The 21,987-nt window shown below is 39.7% G+C and overlaps 1 protein-coding gene across 1 annotated transcript in view; it reads left to right on the top strand.

Moving 5' to 3' along the window:
* Positions 1 to 21,987, top strand: part of LOC122792903 (CUB and sushi domain-containing protein 1-like) — a 4,548,980-nt gene that overhangs the window by 3,852,435 nt on the left and 674,558 nt on the right. Inside the window, exon 50 of the mRNA XM_044060461.1 lies at positions 16,726 to 16,899. Within this exon, the coding sequence (XP_043916396.1) occupies positions 16,726 to 16,899 (174 nt within the window). The remainder of the gene's footprint in view (positions 1 to 16,725; positions 16,900 to 21,987) is intronic.

The following is a 21,987-nucleotide window of genomic DNA, read 5'->3' on the forward strand; positions in this document are numbered from 1 at the left end:
AAGTGTGGGGTGGACTATTTTGGGGGATACATTTTTGTCCTGGTAGATTGAAGGTGGAATATAACTGACATGGAGATTGTACTGGGAGTTGGTGTGGCGCTTAGGGAAAGGGATACCTATAAGAGTTTGGTTCTCATATGTTGTTAGGATATAAGTGGTGATGAGAAGTATAACTATGATGGGGGTAATAGTATAAGTGAAATTGGCCATACTGGAGAAAAAGAAAAGGGTAGCGAGTGAGGGCAGAGACTTTGTGTGGGATTTGTTAAAGGGTGTGGGCCTTGGGGTGGGAGGAGTAATGGAGTGTGACAAGGGAGCCTTGGATTTGTTAAGTGGGAAAGTGGGAGGGACTGTTTGTTCCTATAAAAGTAGGGATACCGGGGGTGGGTGGGATAAGGAGGCAGGGAGGGGAGCGGAGCGGAGCCCGAGCGAAGCGGAGCGGGGCCTACACCGCCAGGAGAATTCGCAGGGTCTTAGAGGTAACAGTAGTTACTAGTAGAACTCAGCACAGAGGAGTTACTAGTGCTGGTATTTATAATAATGCAATTTTCCAGGCTTTGTAGTATTGAAGTCTTCAAGTGACAGTGTCAGGTTCTTAACAAGAACAGTATAGTTCGCTATGAATAGGATAATAATGCTTTGAGTTTACCCTGAGTTTTAAATAGAGTTTAGGTTGCAGGTTTAGTTTTCGTTGTGGTCCAGATGGGCGCGATGTCAGGTCTTGGGAACCACAGGAAGCTAGGTAAGGGAGGGGGCTACCTATGATACAAGGGAGGGAGAGAGATATGAGTGTTAGAGTTACTAAGGTTGAAATTAGTAATAGCAGGCTAAGACAGCTATCCTGTTTAGCCACAAACACACTCAAATGACTTCATATTCCTTAAAGTGTACATTTAAAAGAAAAACATTCAAATACTATGAAATAGCATCTAATGACTTCAGCTTAGTTAAATACACAAGGAGATACTGTGTAATAGTTTCAAATGAGATTAGACCTTAGTCGCTATGTGTTTAGATAAGAAAGACGCCAAGTGTGCATCAACAACACAAGTAGCCATAAAAAGTATGCATTAAAACACATTTAAATACTATGAAATAGGTTCAGATGCCTTCATATAGATTAAATACACATTCAGATACTAACTTTTAACTTTAAATGACTTCAGATCTAGGTCGCTAATGTGTTATGATTAAAAGACGCCAAGTGTAAGTCAGCAACATGTGCAAGCCTTTGCGTAAGCATTAAAACACATTCAGATACTTTGAAATAGGTTCAGATGCCTTCATATACATAAAATACCATTCAGTTACTAAATTATAACTTTAAATGACTGCAGAACTAGGTCTCTTATGTGTTTTGATGAAAAGACACCAAGTGTAAGTCAGCAACATGTGCAAGCCTTTGCGTATGCATTAAAACACATTCAGATACTTTGCAATAGGTTCAGATGCCTTCATATACATAAAATACCATTCAGTTACTAAATTATAACTTTAAATGACTGCAGAACTAGGTCGCTTATGTGTTTTGATGAAAAGACGCCAAGTGTAAGTCAGCAACATGTGCAAGCCTTTGCGTATGCATTAAAACACATTCAGATACTTTGCAATAGGTTCAGATGCCTTCATATACATAAAATACCATTCAGTTACTAAATTATAACTTTAAATGACTGCAGAACTAGGTCGCTTATGTGTTTTGATGAAAAGACGCCAAGTGAGCGTCAACAACACGTGCAAGCCTTTGCGTTGGGTAATGCACAGCTACAGCTGGCAAGCAGACACGCCAGAGAGAAATCCGGTATCAGGAGTAGAAAAATAATACAACAGTGCAAAGTACAATGCTCCAGATCACACCCGTAATGTTTCAATAAGGTAATTAGACCTTGTAGGAGTTACCTGTAAGCCTGGAGAGGCGACCGGGCAGGAGAAGAGACAGAACAAAATGCAGATTCAGTTTGAAGTTAGCGGTGAACAAGCAGGATGATTTATAAACTTCCTGACGTCAGCATACACTACACCGCCAGGAGAATTTGCAGGGTCTTAGAGGTAACAGTAGTTACTAGTAGAACTCAGCACAGAGGAGTTACTAGTGCTGGTATTTATAATAATGCAATTTTCCAGGCTTTGTAGTATTGAAGTCTTCAAGTGACAGTGTCAGGTTCTTAACAAGAACAGTATAGTTTGCTATGAATAGGATAATAATGCTTTGAGTTTACCCTGAGTTTTAAATAGAGTTTAGGTTGCAGGTTTAGTTTTCGTTGTGGTCCAGATGGGAGCGATGTCAGGTCTTGGGAACCACAGGAAGCTAGGTAAGGGAGGGGGCTACCTGTAAGCCTGGAGAGGCGACCGGGCAGGAGAAGAGACAGAACAAAATGCAGATTCAGTTTGGACATTCAGATATGCGCATCAAACTTTAGGTTATCAACTATGACACCCAATAGTTTAGTTTGGGCTTTTGGGAAGATGATAGTGCCATTGTTAGCAGTTATGTTGAAGGCTGGCAGGGGAGTCCTGCATGTGGGGGAGAAGAGGAGCAACTTAGTTTTGTTGGAGTTTAGGATTAGATGTTGACTGGAGAGCCCTTTTTCCACTGTATTGAAGGTAATTTGGGTTATTGTGAATAAAGTAGCTGGTGAGGTGTCATCACAAATCAAGGTGGAGTCATCAGCATATTGAATGCAGCTAGCATCTGGGATGACTGAATGAAGGTCATTGATAAAGGTGGAGAAAAGAAGGGGGTCCTAGTATCAAGCCTTGGGGACTCCTAATGTGATGGGTAGGTGAGATGATAGCTTGTCCTGCCATAGGACTGCGTATTGCCTGCCCTGCAGGTAGGATTGAAACCATTGGAGTGCATGGTTGTTTAAGGAGAAGGCCTTCAAGGTATTTATAAGCATTTTGTGGTCAACCATGTCAAAAGCCTTGGAGAGATCTAGAAAGAGTGCTGAGGATAGTTTGATATTGTTGCGGTTGTGCTTAATGACGTTAGAGAAAGAGAGGAGGGCAGAAGTAGTACAGTGGTGTGGCTTAAAGCCATGCTGAAAGTTGGACAACAGCTTATTCTGTGTGAGGTAGTGCATGAGCTGTATGTGTACACACTTCTCCATAATTTTAGCTAGAGGTGACAGAATAGCTATGGGTCTAAAGTTTGACAGTTCAGTGGAACTACCTCCTTTATGGAGAGGTATGACATGGGACTGAGAGATTTTCCATATAGTGTGTACAGTAGCTTCAGATATAGCTCTCTTGATCAAGACAGAGATGGGGTAGGCTATGGTGTCAGTAGCTTTTTGCAGATAGTGTGCTGGTAGGAGGTCGGCAGCCAGGGTGGTGGGTCTTAGTTTCTTATGTAGGGCATGAATAAGTTGAGTAGGAACAGGTTGGAAGGTAAAGTATGTTTGGGTACTGGGTGTGGCTACATTAGAATTAGAGCCATTGGGAGAGAGTTGGCTGGCTAGAGACTGGATAGTCTCTGTGAAGAAGCTGTTGATGTTATTAGCAATGTCTACTGGGGATTTTTGTTGGGAAGCTGAGGGGGGTGGAGTGGCAGTTTGGCCTGGGTGGAGAAGTTTGTTTATTCCTGCCCAGAACTTTTGAGGTTTGTTTTGGTGTTTTTGCAGTAGATGGTAGTAGTGTTTTTTTTTGTCTAAGGTTATGGATTCTTTGGTGTCATTTTTAGCTGTCTGAATCTTAGTTGATCAAGTGGGGCTTTTGTTTTTCGGTAGGTGGCCAATGCTTTGTTTCTGAGTGAAATTTTGGTTTTGGTATCTTTAGAAAGCCATGGTGCAATATTAACTTTGGTTCTAATAGAGTGGCTGGGAGCATGGGAGTTAAGAATAGGAAGGAATTAGGTGTTAAAGTGTGCTACTGCTTCATCTAGGGGGAGACTTTTTTGTACGGACCAGTTGCATGCCTTAAGTTCATTTTGAAACTTGGTGAGAATAAAATTCTTGTTGTTTCTTAATGTTCTATAGGTGGGTTGGTAGGAGCAGTGTACTTTGAGCTTCATTACATAGGTGAGACAGTGGTCACTTAGGTCATCAGGCAAAGTGCCTGATTTATAAGATTGAAGATGGGTATTGACGAGTATCCAGTCTATGGTATTTTCCTTGTTATTGGGTTTTCCTGTCCTGGTGGGGAGGTTATGATTTGAGTAAATCCATAGAGGTTTATGTGGGTTGTGAGGGTTTCACAAGAGCAAGTGTTCCAGTCAATGTTGAAATCCCCAAGAACAATTGTTTCTTGGGGGTGGTTATTGGATAACCAATATAAGAAGTCTTTTAAGGTTTCTGTGTTCCTCCCTGGGGGAATGTAGACACAAACAATGTTTACATTTTTGCTTTTGTTAATTTGTAGTTTTGAGATAAGAATTTCAGCATTATTGAACTGTGGTGGTTGTTGGGTGTCTATGCTGACAGATAGGGTAGACTTGTAAAGTATGGCTACCCCACCACCCTTTCTGGTGGTATGATCCAGTTGAAACATACTATACCCTGGTGGCAGAATCTCATGGTCATTGGTGGCAGGCTTCAGCCACATTTCTGTTAGGCATAATATATCTGGGGAATGAACAGCTAAGAGGGCATGCAGGTGCTGAGTTTTGTTATTTATGCTCCTAATGTTTAGATGGCAGGCCAGCAGTGAGCTAGGAGGTCTATTTGTTGGAGCTATGGTGGTAGTGGATATAGAAGGGGATTAGGTCCAACAGGTGGGGATGGGCCAGGGTTTGGGTGGATGTCACCATCCTTTGTATGGTTGTAGTGTATCCTGAGTATGAGTTTTAAGATTTTGAATAAAGTTCTGTAATAGTGTCTGTTTTTAGGACTAATGTAACTAGGTCTACTAAGATGGTAGTATTTAGGGGTTAAGGAGGTAAGCATGAGGGGAGTGAGTAAGGGTGCATTATTATCTGTTGTAGATGGGATGGATGTTTGGAATTTAGGGTAGTGGAACCTGGGTGATCCTGATATTCGTAGGCGGTTAGGAGATATGGGATGAATAAAAGGGGTAGAAGTAGAGTTAATAAGACTATTTTGGGTGATAGCATACCTACTGAATGGTACTTGAAACTTAGGCAAAAGGAATAGTATAGATGGAGGACTGGTGGTATCAGGCTGAGGGTGGTGCTGTTGAGTGACAGGTTGTTACTGATTAGTTTAAAATAAGATGGTAGGTAGATGGCTCAGTGCAGTCTCTATCACATGCTGAAACCTGAGTCATTGTTGGGAATCAGTTATGTTGTTATTACAATTATTATTATTATTATTATTATTATTATTATTATTATTAGTAGTAGTAGTAGTAGTAGTAATAGTAGTAGTAGATGACCACCCTTTTCAAGCAGTCCTGAAAATGGCTCAGTACGTAGATTGGATAGTAGCTGCTGATTGAATCCTGATGCCCCAACCTTTGGAATAGTGGTAGTGAGGATAATTTCCAATATTGGAAGGCTGTGCTTTCAGTTAAGGAGGAGGAGTGCTCTTGTTTGGATTATAGTGGACAGTTATCTTCAGGAATCTAGGTGGTAGGTATCTGTTTAACTATTCTATTATCCGTTCAGGGTCAGTAGTAGGTTTAAATCTGCATATTAGGAAAAAGGATGGAAGAAAAAAGTATTATGGAGGCTAATAGAGAGTTCATGTGGGAGAATCTGTACAATGGTGGAGGGTTGTTTATTGGGAGCATAAAATAGCTGGTGGACCTGGGTGTGGCGAGATATACTGAAGTCCCAAGCAGGTGACAAAGTCTTCCCTTGTGAATACATAAATGGGTCCTATAGTCTTACCAGATACATCTCTTCACAGTCTGATTCTTTTCAGAACTGTTTACCATTGAAACAGCTCTTTCTTAAAGGCCTTTGAAGTAGTTACTTTGAGTAGTTCTGATAAGTATTTTGTATTCATCGCGGTCAGACTTGTAAGTAACTAGGACAGATTTGCCTTTGATGCTGCAGCTGACTAACCAGAGTTTATCTCTTTCCAAGATCAGTGACTTGAGTTGAGGGAAAAGACAAGCCACCGAATACCTTAAAATGCATAATTTTCTTACAGGGACATGTTTGGGCAGAATAAACAAGAAACACCTCTGTAACAGGCAAGTGGCTGGTCACTGTCATTGGTACTTGTTATAAGTGGTCAGTCTATGCCAATAGGTGCATGCAAGAAACATGAACATGTCTGGTGTTAATACTCCTCGATGTGTTAACTTAAACTGAATATTTACCTTTTAGGCTTTCCAGTTGCCCCAAATTGTACAGTGATTGCTAACAGAGTCAAGAAAGATACTGTCTGCAAGTACATGATCAAGCAAATTGGTTGTAATCCAGCACACTATACTATTGCTTTCCAGTGACTGTCTCAGCCACTGTTTGAAAACATATCCCCTGTTTGAAAACATATGCACTGGTGAAGATCCTTTGTTACCTGAGCATCTTTTGGCAAATACTGCAAGATAGCAAAGTCATTATTAAGTCACTTCAATGGTATTGCCTTATAACTGAGATTCTGTTATACTTAGCTAAGCTGTCAGTGGTAATGAGGGGTTGCAGTAAGCTTACCCATTAACTATTTTTTTTGTCCTTAAAGAAGCATATGGTTAAAAAGGCTCTATGGGTCATATGAGGCAGGTAATCGAGCTGTGGACTTTGAAGCCTGGAGTGAGTCCTTTACATAAAGCCATAGCTTTTGTGTAGCCTGTCACTGATAAATAAGATGTGGCCAGAAACATCACTCTAGCCATTCAGCCACTTACTGTCTGACCTTTCTATTCATACTAAAATTTGGAAGTTGTCAACAAGTATTATTAAGTAGCAAAATCAAGTGCTATAAAGATGGATGTGAAACTCTGTACCAAAGTCAGCTATCTCCATAATAGTCAGCATGTTGTCTCAATGTGGGTTGACAGCTGTCACATCATTTTGACAGCATCAGCAGACTGGAGAAAAAGAGATTTTCTGGCCACAGAATACACTCATGGTCATTGTTACAGGAACTGCTTAACTAACTTAATTCAGAATTTCTGTTAGTTCTCTTTTTAAGTGTGTGTGTGTGCGGGGGGGGGGGGCACTCCCTAACCTACCATGGCTCTGTATATTTTAAAAGAAAAATCACTAGGTGCAGGTGGATTGAGGTGGGTACTTGGCATTCCCTCCTTACACTCAAAATTAATACTCTGCCTATCAAATATAATGCACCTATTGACCTGACTATATCTGCCTGCCTGCATATATATCTATCTGCCTTGCAATTTATCTATCTAAATGTCTGAATTAAAAAAAATAAAAATAAAACACCATATCTCATGCATCTCTGTGTTCACATAACCATGTTAATTTCTTTACTGGACCTGCACGTACACATGGTCCAGTGTTTTCCACTATAGCCATGAGCCAAACCCCAGGTTAGAACAGCTGAGTATAAACTGTTCTGATTCAAAGATGGAGTGAAACACTAAGGAGTACCAACAAATCTGAAAGCATGTCATACATCATAAGGTTTTCAACTCAATTTCCTTCTTAACACATGTACATATTTGCAGATGCAATCAGTAATTTGCCAAGAAATAACACACCAAATGCAGTAATGCAAGTGTTGATAGTATTTATCATTTGGGCAATTTAGTTTGACCACCATGATGATGGCTGCTTGATTTGACTCCTGTATTGGGTAAAAGCATATAAAAAAATCAAGGCAAAATGTAAAATCATAGAAACCATTACAAGGAAAGCATATGGAAGTCGCAAAACTGCCTTGCCAATGTTTCCATGGAGGATACTGTTAAACTGATAATTGAAATGTTGAATTGTGTGACTAATGACACAGATTCTAATAGTAAAGCAGAGCAGAAAATCAACAAGGACTGTTACAAGCCATCAGAATGGATGTTGACCAAATATCCATAAAGACTCTTTAGTTGAACATAAACTGAAGTTTTTTTATTAATGAATCAAAGACTGCATATTTGAAAATTCAGGCATTAAAGATGACCACTATATTGGCAAGTAGGTCTAGAAGGTGGAATGCACAATTTTAAGGTTTCCCTAAAATGATAAGGTGAGGGTAAATTGGAAAATTGTATAAAAATTCAGCTGTAGAAGTTCCTAGATATTCATTTTTTTTGCAAGCACCTTTACTGAATTATCACTTGTGACATAGGCAAATTTACATTCATATAAAAGTAATCAAACTATATTAACATAAACATTATACGTCATATACTATTGCTATATATCATATAACCTATGCAATATTACATAAATTATTCAATTATTTCCTTTTCTTTAAATAAGAAACATCTTTATTAAACCATAACTTTCTACATAAGCAATAATACATTTATATAAATGAAAACAAACCACACCAACAGAATCCTAGTTGCAAGCATTTTACATCACAAAACATATACGGACACACACCCAGTTGCAAACATTATACATCTCTTAAAATCTACCCAAGTTTTCTCACTCAAACATTACATAGCTCATTTAAGTCCTGCCACCTTTTAGACCTCATTCTTCCCTTATATGTGTTGTTCACACAATTCCCTTTTTTTCCTATGTAGTTTGCTCCTACCCTTTTCTAAAGATCTCAGTTCCAGTTGTTTTATCTCTGTTACTATATTCACTATTTTCAATATAGTTGGTTTAGATTTTAATTTCCATTTTCTAGTAATTGCTTTTTTGGCAGCCACTATTATTAGACACGGCAAGGTCTTACCATGTCTAGGCAATTCTGATTCTGTATCATAGCTTAGAAAAATCATCATCTCCCCAGCATCTCCGACAGTGCATCCCGCAGGGAATCCTTAAAGTCCTCAAACTCAACACACTCCCAGAAAATATCTTCCCGGATACCTCTTTCTTCCCCTTTACACCTCCAACACTTACTGTCTGCCTGAGGAAAAATTATTTGGAGTCTACTTGGGGTATAAGAATATCTATGTAAACACTTCCAGGCAAAAATCCTAAATCTTCTAGATTTTGTAGCATCTCTGGGAGACACACCACATATCCTCCCATTGTTTCTTTATGGATTGCTTATCCAGTCTCTCTTCCCAATCCTGTTTAACCTCCTCTGATTGATTTCATAGGTTCATAGGTTCATACTAGGCTATCTGCCCTAGGGCATTTATAAGCCTAGCCAGAGTGTGTTTGGCTTTCGACACCCATTTTAAATTAATTTTGCTATGCCCTTTTTCGAGGTTAGTATACTGTGCCTCTGTCTAACAGTGACACAGAAGTGATACCCGGGGTAAACCTACGATCTCCCATCCACTCATCAAGATTCCTCTTGAAGAGAGTCAATGAGGGACTCTGCCTAACCTGGACTGGGATTTTATTCCAGAGTGAAGGGAGCCTCTGGGTTATGAATCTGTCCCTCCAGCATGTCCTATTTATTTCAGTGCTGAGGTTCAAGTCTCTCGAGCGCGTAGCTCGATGGGATTTGGATTTTCTGAGGTGCAGCATGTCCAGTAATTCTGGGTTGGACATGGCTTTATACGTCAGGCACAGATCGCCTCTGAGCAGGTGGTATGCCACTGAGTAGAGCTGGAGTTTCTTTAACCGGGCAGCATATGGCATCTGTTTGAGCCCTTTGATCCTCTTGGTGAGGTACTTTTGGGGTCTTTCCAGTTGCTGCAGGTGTCTGGTAAGGTACATCCCAAAAGAGGCATTGTACTCAGTTATGGGCCTGATGAGGGATGAGTAAAGAGGCACGATGACCTCCCCTGATCTAGATGTGAATCCCTTCATGATTAGGTGGGCTATATAAAATGTTTTTCTAACCACGTTGGCCACGTGGTTGTCAAATGAGAGATTGCTATCAACTTGGGTCCCCAGGTCCCTAATTACTTCTTCTGTACTTAATGGATTACCACCTATGTGGTAATTTGTGGGCACTTTGTTTTTGCCAAAGGGGATGACTATACACGTTTTGGCGTTTAGCTTGAGGCTATGGCTCTGGCACCAGTTGTCTGTTTCTATGAGGCCCTTTTGGAGGATGCTTGTGTCAGCTGGAGTGTCGATCATGGCGCCCAGTTTGCAGTCATCTGCGAACTTGGTCAGCCATAGTCCTTCCATGTTGGCCTGTACCTCCGAGAAATATATACCGAACAAGAGAGGTCCCAGGACTGAGCCTTGTGGGATGCCATTTGTAACTGGTTTGGAGTCTGACATGGCTCCCACAATTCTAACCATGTGGGTTCTGTCCTTGAGCCAGTTTGCAACCCATCTAGTGACATAGGGGTTTATATTTAAGCTGGTGAGCTTATCTATAATGCCCAAGTGGGGTATTGTATCGAAGGCTTTTGCGAGGTCCAAGTAGGCTGTGTGGACCACCTTCCCCTCGTCAATGGCCTTGGTGACCGTTTCAAAGAAATCGACCAGGTTTAAGAGGCAGGATCTGCCCTTAACAAAGCCGAACTGGGTAGGATCCAGTGTCTGTAGGTCCACAATATCTTTATTTATGAAGTCCATGATGATCCTTTCCATAGCTTTGCAGACCAAGCTAGTCAGGCTTATGGGGCAATAGTTTCCAGGATCCATTGAGGCACCACCTTTGTGGAGAGGGCCCACTGTTGCTGTACACCACTCTTTGGGTACATATCCAGTAGTAAGGCTGAGACTGAACAGTAGTTTTATGTTTGGGATTAGCTCTTCTTGGAGTTCATGTAGGACGCAGCCCGGGACACTGTCTGGTCCCATTGATGCTGTGTTTTTTGCTTTGGAGAGGGCGGCTCTTACCTGATCATCTGAGATGTCAGGGGGGCAGCACTCTGCTGGGATAGATATTTGCCCTTTTGGAGGGGAGGGGAGGGAGAAGTTTGCACTGAACCTGTCAGCTAGGATGTTGGCAATGTCTGTGGGTTCGGTGTATTTTTTGTCATTTTGGACTAATTCTGAGCATATCTGGGAATTCCCACCCAGGTTCCTAACATAACTATTGAAAGCCTTGTGATTATCCTTAGTGTCCTGTGCAATGTTTCTCTCAAAGCTGGCCTTAGACGATTTTATAAGTGCCCGTAATTTTTTGCTAATACTGATCAGAGATGCCTTCCCTTTTTGGGATTTTGCTCTATCATGTAGTAGCTTCCTCCTTCTATTGTACAGTTTGTTTATGGCTGGGGTCCACCAGACAGGACGTCTGCCTTTGGAGGATTGGGTCTTGGTTTTATTTGGGATTGCATGATCCATGCATTCCTGAAGGTGTTCATAGAATGCATTTATAAAGGATTCTGTGGTCTGGGTCATATTTTCCACAGGCCCGGAGACTTTGAAGGATTCCACCTCAGTTTTGAGGAGTGTGAAATTTGCTTTAGAGAAGTTTTTCACTGTGGTTTTCAGGGCATGGGGTGGAGTCGGGATGTGAATATCCAGTGAGATTAGTTTATGGTCTGATCTTACCAGTGAGGGATACACTTCTGGTCTGGAGCATAGAGTCCCCATGTTGGTGATGATCAGGTCCAGTATGTTTTCTCCTCTTGTGGGAGTGGCAACAAGTTGTTCCATAGCATTTGAGTTTATAAATTCTAGGAACCTTTGGGCTAGGGTGTTGGAGCTAGAGTAATGCTCCCAGTCTATGTTTGGGTAGTTGAAGTCGCCCAATATAATGGTGTTTGGAGAGAACTTCATATTTTCCAGTGTCCTCAGGAAGGCCAAGTGGGACTCCTGGGTTTGGGAGGGTGGTCTGTAGCAGGCTATAAACTGGAAGGCAGTTTTACCCACTGTTAGTTGCACATGGATAGTCTCTGATGCTTCGTGCTGTGCCACCAACCTGGAGGTGTGGGTATCTTTGATGAATATTGATACTCCCCCTGCTTTTGTGGTTCGGCCCATGTTTTGGCGCCAAAAAGCATGGTATGAGGTATAACCTGGTAGTGCTGGGGTGCTCTCGGGAGCCTTGAACCAGGTTTCTGTTACTGCACAGATATCTTTGTTCTCCATGCTAAGGAGAGTTTTGAGTGCATGCATCTTGAGGTTTAGACTTCTGGCGTTGAGTAGCATCACTCTTAGTTTCTTATCCCTTGTGATACCTATGGAGGTGGGTTTGTCTTTTGAGCCTTGCCTAAAAAAGGCACTATGGGGGTAGCAAGAGCCTTTGCCAACATCCGAAAGCCCAGGGGTGACAGGTGCAAGCCGTCCCTAGCGAAGCATCGTGGCTTGTCGAGCATGTCATCCCAGGCTGAAAGGCATTGGATCCCCTTTGAATGACACCAATACTTAAGCTAATTGTTGAAATTGATCATCTTGTCTTCATATTGTGGCATCATTCTTGGTGAGGGTAAGATGCTACTCAAGGTCAGGATCATACCGGCCTGGGCTACCTGCTCAGAGAGCTAATCTATGTCTCTTTTCATGTAGTCAAGGGAGGTACATCTCAGGTCATTCACACCAGCACGGACAATGACTGAGTCATATTTGTACTTGCCTTGGAGTGACCTGAGTGCTTGTGTTATGTGGCAGATCCTAGCGCCCGACAGGCAGCTCACCGTGGCCTTCTCCTTGTTCAGCATGGTGAGTGGGACGTCAGTGTGTCTGACGATAGAGTTACCTATTACAAGTGTATCAGGTGTGTTGTTTAGCCTTAAGGGCTGTGACTGTTCGGCACACTGGCTTTGTGAGTTATGTGTTGCACATGTTTTGTTTTGGGGTAGCGGTTGCTTGGGTGTCTGCTTTGGAGGTCTCTACTGCTCAGGCAGATTTTTATTTAGAGCCTCCAAGTATGTTTTTGTGTGTTTATGTGTTTGGTTTGCTGTCATGGTAGGTCTACATGAGACTGGAATTGTAGTGAGTGTGGTTTCCTTCTCCTCCAGACTGGTTACGCCAGTACTGAGTTGAGAGAGCTTAGCCTCCAGTTTGGCTATATGGTTGCATCTCTCACATGTGTTGGAATTTGTTGTGAGGAGGAGAGGGTTGTCTGTGTACATGAGGCAGTTGTAACATTGCCTCAAGATTCACAGATTTACCAGCTGGACCGGAGAGGAGATTGACAACTGACCTTTGGACATGCTAGAATAATATTGGGAATTCCTTTATAATTGAAAAAAGTGACAATGGGGAACAAGGTACTCAAAGGGAGTTTGTGAGGGTGTAGTGCTTTTAATTTTTTAGTGCTGACTTAGTGAGCAAGTGCAAGGTAACTTAAATGCAAAAACGACAAACAGTAACTTTCTTTCAAGTGAAACGAGATTTTTATAGTTATCATGCAGTATTTTATGTGCTCTACTAATTATTCCTTTTTTAATGGCAGCTTCTGTTCCAGATTCTGTTAAAAACTCTACCAGTGCTGGTCTTTCATTTAGGACCCCTCCCCCCCAGTTCTTTCTCTTTGCCTTTACTCTGATATCAATCCCTGATAGAGAGGGCAGTCTCTAACCTGCAGTCCAAACAAATTCTTGGCATCTTCCCATTCTATCATCTTTCTCTCTCTAGTTATTTGCGCCCAATACCTTGGTTCCTTTGCCAGTTTTCTCCAATAAATTCTGGCCCCTTCTTGCCTATTGTCTGTATCCCTAATTGCAGTCATCCCTAATGGCAGAATCTCCTTTCTCCATTCCTGTGTTGGCTAGTTCTTCGAATACTCTTTGCTACTTTACAGATATAATATTATGCATGATTGCTGTTATTCTCCTTAAAGGCTTGCATCCAGAATCCCAGTCACTCCATGTTTCTTGAGCTTCCCCCATGTTTCATCATCATCTCTTTACACCTTGAATTAAAGTTCATAGATAATCTTGATGCTGTTAATCTGCACATTGAATGGTAAGAAAGAGTTACTAGTCTAGTTTTGTTTCAGGGACTTGTGCGTGCTTGTTTTCATGAGTACAGGGCAAAAAGGTGGCTACTAGATGCAGTGAAGTAAAAATTAATATTTGTTTATTGTTAAACATTCAGTGAATTCTCGAGTTTTCTTTTGAATTGTACATATAAAAGATTGCTCCTGAGTTTAAGATGCAAGGTGCAGTGCCTATGTTTGCGTACCACTCTGACTGGCTTCTTTTGGAGATATTAGGAGGCCAGCATGTTTTTTAGCAATGATATTGAATATATTTTTCTAGAATCAAACAAGTGAAGATATTGTCTGGCAGTTGGCTTAGAGGATTAAGAAGTTGTTACTAAGTGGCTTACTATGGTACAGTGGTGCTAGGTTTGATTCCCGCAGCCTCCTTTGCCTAACTGTATAACTTTGTGCATGTCACTTAACCAGACAGCACTTCCAAGTTTTGTCTGAAAAAGGTCCATGAAGATTATCGCCTTACTCTGGAAAACAAATACAAATAAAAATAAATAAATCAATAGACATACCTCTGCAGGGTAGGAGTAAGCCATGGGTTGCTCTAAATGGAAAAGATGAGGAGCTTATCAGATACTACGTCATGGCCAATCACCGAGTGATAAGTTGGCATTGGTAATGTGGTGGTCTTCTCAGAAAGATTTGACAAATCTAAAGGAAGAGATGGAAGAAGTAGAGCTGCTCACTGGGAAGCAGCACATATCAGGTCGTCCCAAGACTCAGTACTGCAAAATTGACTGTGATGAGCATTTGCCCATTGAGATTAGGAATACTGAAATACTAACTGCATACAATAAAGCAGTGAAACATGGTTGCCTTTGAAAGAAGCCTTTTCAAAGTTGTGTTACTTAAATATGTTTACCATGAATTACTGCCCCACTTACTCTGCCTGTATACAACAGGGTAGTCATTTTCCCAGCTGAGACTAGTATTCAGTGACTTATGAACAAAACCTGTTGTTACATTTATCCCACTGTCTGTTGTTATGTGTCCTGCTATCACCTGTTGTTAGTTGTTACATGTATCCTGCTATCACCTGTTGTTACATGTATCCTGTTACCATCTGTTACATGTATCCTGTTACCAACTGTTGTTACATGCATCTTGCTGCCACCTGTTGTTACATGTATCCTGTTACCAACTGTTGTTACATGCATCTTGCTGCCACCTGTTGTTACATGTATCCTGCTACCACCTGTTGTTGCATGTATCCAGCTATCAGAGTAGCCTAATGAAGTCCTGTCAAATAACTGAAAATACGCATTAGATGCTGATTACACAAACACTCATACCACTCACTGACATCAGAACCACTACCAACGTTAGGGTGTTAAGTTTATAATCACTGTATCTGTTTTTCCTCTTGCTACACTACATTTCTCCAGGATAGTATATAAAAGAACTTGGAATCAGTTTTCCTGTTTTATATGCAGCTAACCTCCTTCATCTAACTCATATATGCCTGTCCTCTCTCTCCATCCTTATCTCATCTAACATGTCTATTACTGTGTCTTCTGTCTAATGTTTCACTGCATACTAATATTCTTTATAACCAAATATTCTGACATCCAAATCTAAAACTGCCTCTACAGGTACTAACCAACTGACATTACTACTGAAAATACCAGTTTTACAATAGTTAAATGACATAACATCCTAAAAATTTTAATGTATCATTAAATATAAATCTCTTTTTTATAATTGTACATATTTAATTTTTCTATATACAATGCTTTATATTTTAATTATAGATCCTAAACTATATAATATATAATTTTAATGTACATACATATCCAATTCACAGTGTAACATGCCACAGTGTTTTAATTTATATATGAACAATGAATAACGTCTGTATTTTGTATGTGTAAAAACTGTACAGTTTTCCCCTGTGGGCCTCCACTGAGATGTGATCAATAGCACTCTGACTTTCCTGATAAATAAATAAATAACTTGTTGCTAGTTTACTTAGTGCTTCATTTAGCAGCATGGAATAGCTGTTTTTCAGTGTGAAAAATGACTAATCATTGTGCTGTCCACATGACTTAGCTGCTGTATAAAAACTTTTCTCACCGGCACTCATCTGAAAATGTACTTCATCAGGTAGGGCTAAACTGTACACCATAAGCATGAATATCCATGTAAAAATAAACAAAATAAAAACAGATAATGGAGTACTATGATCCCCTAGTCAATCACCTGAGTACTCAGGAATGATATATTAATCATTGTCAGTCAATAAATTCATCAGACAAACATGTATTCTGTTATAAGCATCAGTTTATTGGAAACAAATATTGTCTGCTTGTAAACTCACATGTGGATTCTCACACACAAAACATACTCACCGCAACACTGTCCTTCTGCCAAACTCCCAGGGACTTACCTTTACCAAGATGGGTGAGCACTAGCTTTTGGCTCTGAATCACTCAGCTGTGTAAGTGCCTTACTCCAGGCATTTGTGGAGAGAGTATATGCTAGCCCCTTAGAATGCCTCATTGCCATTTATCACAGCTGCAGAAAAAGCCCACCATGATGCTGCACATATTCATGATAAAATAGCATAGCAGAGCTGTCTCTGAATTGGGAATGATTACTGCAAGGTGTACACCCCATGGTAACCATTCTGAATAAAAAGATAAAATTTCAAAACAATATCTTCTACATCTATGAATTCTCAAAATCTTTACTTGATAAGGACATGATCAGTTTATGATATGATACATTACTTAGCTTTTATTTCTACATTCTGAACTCTATTGAGCAAGAGTTTTTTGTTAGAAATGGAGGATGACTGTGGTAACTCTAACTGTAAGTGTTAAAACACAACTTACTGAGTATTTCAACAGAGAATGCACTTTTCTGTCAACTGTCTTTATTTGCATGGTTGTAGTTTACTAATGGTTCTTAATGTAATTATCATCTTTTTCATTAGCTGTCTTCTGTGGAGATCCAGGAATTCCTGCTGAAGGCCGTCGAAGTGATAAAGGATTAACGTACAGATCAGAGGTGTCATACCAGTGCAAGTCTCCATTTAAACTAGTTGGATCTTCTAAGAGAACTTGCCAGGCAGATGGAACCTGGAGTGGTGTTCAACCCACATGCATTGGTAATTTATTTTAATATAGAAACAGCAAACTCTCTTTTTTCTGTTATGAAATTTGTATGCATTAAACATCTAAAGTACAACTCAGCAGTTATGTTGTCTTTGTCACCTTAGCTTAAAGGAAAACAAAATGGTATTTCAAGAGAACATAATTATTATCTTAAAATGAAATCAGAGCTATGGATTATTTTCTTTGGACATGTCTTTTAATTTTGATAATATTTAGACTTTCTCTGTATACTAAAGTTGCTTTTGTTTCTCAATTTAATATTACATTTGGAATTTTGTTAGGATCATTGTCATTTTTGATGGCCTCCTATTGTAATTACAAGACACATAATTCTGAGCTCCAAAATAATGGAAAAGAAACAGTGACACTAGAGGAAAATAATAAATATTGTTAATAGCTGTTGTTCTTTAAAGTTATTTTTTGCAGGGAGAAAACCCCCTACATTTTTCCAATTGAAGTGCAACACTGCTGCTCCTTATATGCATCTATATATCTATATTATATATATATATATATATATATATATATATATATATATATATATATATATATATATATATACATATATACACATAAAACCTAAAACCATCCACAAACCAAAAAACATTGAACAAACCACAAACAGTATACGGACAAATATTAAATACAATCCACCGAATGTCCAGCACAGTAAAAGTAGTAAATCACAGTTTCTGTACATATTGAAAGCTCTGTTGTGAGCTTAATTCTTGTATGTACCAAAAATGTTGCTGTACATCCACATGTGAAAACAAAAAATGAGCAGACAATATTATTCCATCATTTTAATTCACAAATGTCTTAATATGGCAGTAATATAGAAGGTAGAAAGGCATTAACAAGCCAAACAACGCAGACCATTTTCGCCAACTGGCATCATCAGTGCTATCTGGAACCAACCAACCAACCATTCTATTCAAATAGCATCAAGTTAAAGAAACAGCACCCTCATCCAGAGATAATTTTCTGAACAAGAAGCAATAAAAAATTATAACGAATAAAGCCCAATGATAAAGATGAGCTTAACACCAGTAAAAATAATAATGAATGGAGTTCAGAAATTGTGATATATGTAATATCATGCTTATGCAAAAAACATGGCACACATAACCCCTTTAGTATTTATTCATGTATTTATGTATTTATTCATTCTTTCAGTCATTCATTGGTTCATTAGTAATTAGACTGCTCTGAGGACCCTTTTCAGCTATGACTCAAGCCGACATGTAAACCTAAGTACAGTCTAACACTGGATGCCAAGTTTTTTATTCAGTAATCCAGTAATCAGCATTCATATGTATGATCATTAATTTAGAAATACCAAGGTTGCATTTAAAAATCAAAATGGTTCTATCTGGGAGTTTTCTTTTCCCAGACATACAGTAATGGTATGTATAAGCAGTGAGGGTATGGAGGTTCAGACCCCATGTTGAGGGGTGTAGGGGATTGCTCCCTGCAATTTCCTTACTTTTTTAAACTAAGACTGTACATTTCAGTTGAGGTTTTATATTTTGAAATTACAGTCAATCACAAATCAGTTGTTCTTTTATTAGGAAGCCATACTATGAGGAGAAGATGATATATGGGAAATGAAAGGACATTTTATATGTTAGTTTTGAAGAAAGCTAAAGCAATTGTAATGGGGTATATTTGTTAGATAGCTGAGGAGGTGAATTTGTAAAAAGAAGAAAGTTTAGATTTGTAATAACAGGAGACATTTTATTTCAAGCTATACAAGTAAGATTAAAGAAGGATGTTTTAAAGATATGAAGAATAAGTCTTTGTATAATAATGTGATATTAAAGAAGTCTAAGTGGATAATGACTGAAAGGTGATAAAAAGCTTGTTTGCTAGAGAAGGACTGAAATTAGTATTAGGTAATTTATTGGTGTTCTTAACAAGTAAAAGTGTGGCTTTTCCAGTAACTGGTATAATATTTGTAGCTTTAAGTGGACCGTGATGGGTTGATCTATCAGGTTATTTACTAGAGAAATGTTCCTTATTTTTTGAATTGTGAGGTATTTTGAGAAATGACTAAATTAACAGAAGGAAACTCATATTAGTGTTTTGAAACTAGAACATTATTAGCAATGGGACTGCATTATTTGGAGGTAAGATAGCAGGCTAAGGATAGCTTCACATGATCCAATATCTTATTAAATGATAACTTTACATGTCAGAGATAGGCAAGAGTTCGAGCTAAGTTAATCCCTAGATATTTCAATAAGTATGCTAGGGAAATATGATCAGCATAGCTACAAGAGATTTAAACAGTAAAATGCCTTTTGGCTTCTCCCATTAGGGATCACCACGGCAGATCACCTGTCCGCCGACTGATTGGCAGTGACGTTTTTATGGTATTGAGTTGCCAGCTTGGTGGCCAACTTTCACAGAAGGCACATGCAGACATGCACCTACCTGCATGTCTATAAAACTCACTCAACAGCAGGGAGGACATGCAGACTCTACACGGAAGGAACTCCAGCTAAGAATTGAATAGGAAAACCTCTTGCTGTGAGGTGACAATGCTAACCACTGCAACACTGCGGCTGACAGGAGACTGGACTGCAAGGATACTACTAGTGTAGAAGTCTTTATACATAATTGTAAAAATGTAATCAGAAGTAATAAAAGAGAGCTGTAGATCTAACATGTTCTCATCTAAATTAATAAGTACTAAGCTAGCTGCTGTTATGGGCCATTTTAAACAATTTCTAAAGCTGTGCTATTTGTCTTTGTGTAAGAGAAGAGCAGCTTATAAATAGGGCTTTCAGAAATTTGTAGGAAGATGGTAATGCTCAGGTTGTGATGGGTATTCAAGTTTTGGTATGAGATAAATACCAAATTATCATTCTAGTACAATGCTATGAATTCACAGCAGATGAAACGATTAGAGGAGATATTAAGTATGGAGGGCAATGACACTGGAAGCCTTTTTAGAAATATTGGATGAAGAGTTTGAGAGGATGAATGAACTATTTCTTGAATTACAGAGAATGAATGTAGAATTATGGCCACTAGAAACTACATGTAGAGAGGTATATGATATGGCCTTGAAATGGAATTGTGGAAAGAATCTGTAGTAATTATGGTTTGGGTATGAAAGAGAATGGTTAGCAGAAGAAAGTAAGAGTGCAGGAAAAAATGTGGATGGAGGAAGGGAATGGAAGATGTAAAACAATCTTTTCAGATATTAGCACTGCCATAAATGCTTTTTTTCACAGCTGATGGATTTACCGGTGGTTTGAAAGATGCATTATTTGTGGGACCAAACAGTCCTCCTCCTTTGTCTAGCCATATCCCCATGTAGCCATCACAGCAGTCAGTAGTGAAACATGCCAGCTCAGACTGTCAGTGCTGGTATAATGTGTTTATCATGTCCAGAATGATGGAACATTTCACCTGCTGCCTAATTTCCTGTCAGGTAGAGATCATTTTCATATTATTGCAATGAAGGAGTACTGTACTAACTGTTCATCCTTTGGCAGGAACTTGATGACAGTGGATTGGGGGTGGTCTGGCTTTGGTTGTGGCAGTACACCTATGTGCACATTACAAAATACTGGGATATCTTTTTTTTTTTTTGTATCCCATTAATTATTTTAATGTTTTTTGGATTGTCTTTAAAAGAAATGGTGATGTTGTGATGCATCTCTGTTTTGCTGAGCAAAACATTGTCACTGCTTTGCCAGGGGTCACTGGACACCTGTAAGTGATGTTACATCCCTGGTCGTAGTCCGTATCTCACAGTATAGTAAGAGATTCACGGCTTTTTGAACTGTGCACAATGCTGTATATCCTCATTTAGCTATCACCTACATACCTGCACTCCTTCAGGTATGCAGCTGTGTATGCCCCACTTAGTAATATTCACTGGGGGTCTCACTGTTTAGTGAACTGCAGTACATGGGTTTAACTGCATGCCAACCTTGTGCAACTCGGTACAATGTTTCCAAGTGGCACCCAAGCAACATAAAAAGACTGACTAAAAAACAAGTCCGAATAACATACATAAATCGATTTTAATACAAAATAAACTATTGTTTGCAAGTGTTTGAAGCAAAATTACTCACTGCTACACACACACACACATACACATGCATACACATATACACGTGTGTATGTGCAGAAATGCAAAAGGTCAGAAAATATATAAAGAAAAGTACATTAATCATGTAAACCATGGCACCAAAATAATGGCCAAAATGAAGAAAGTAAGGAAGGATTCACTGAGATGTATTTACAAGCACCTCCCAGGGCTCATAGATTGAATGATTTCTAGCAATGAATGTAGGGTTAATATACTGTCTTTAGTAGTTTTAAAGAAAACACTCAAAAATAGTTTTCATGGGACTGCCTTATAGAGTATGGGTTCTACCTGACATAGCCGAAACCACACAACACCGACAACCACATCACCGACACCACATATTCGACAGTCCATAAACACGAAACCACACATAACCGACAACGAAATAACCGACGGTACACAAACACAAAACCCCATACACTGCACACACCACAATAACAATTATTAAAAACAAAACACATCCCCATTCCACAAACCACACACACAACACAAGCACACCAAAATCCTTACAAGCCCACACTAAACCTTACCCTAACCCTAAGGTCCGTCACTATCGCACACTTACCTACCCGCTCCTAACCCTAACTCACTTAACCGCCCTACCGCTCCCTAACCCTAACTCACTTAACCCGCCCTACCGCTCCCTAACCCTAACTCACTTAACCCACCCCTATCGCTCCCTAACCCTAACTCACTTAACCCACCCCTATCGCTCCCTAACCCTAACTCACTTAACCCACCCCTATCGCTCCCTAACCCTAACTCACTTAACCCACCCCTATCCCCACAGACCGTCAATCTCCACACTTACCTGCCTCGCACCCGAACGTCCGTCACTACCGCATACTCACACAGCCTTTCCCCATGTCGGCATCCTCGGCGTTGGTGTTGTCATCCGTCGTGTCGGTCTTCTGCATTGTCGATGTTCTGCAACCCGCGATTCGCGTCGGTCTTCTTCGTTTTCGATCTTCTG

Source organism: Protopterus annectens, chromosome 2.part0, assembly GCF_019279795.1.
Source record: "Protopterus annectens isolate FY-2018-M chromosome 2.part0, PAN1.0, whole genome shotgun sequence".
In the NCBI taxonomy this organism is placed as follows: Eukaryota; Metazoa; Chordata; order Ceratodontiformes; family Protopteridae; genus Protopterus; species Protopterus annectens.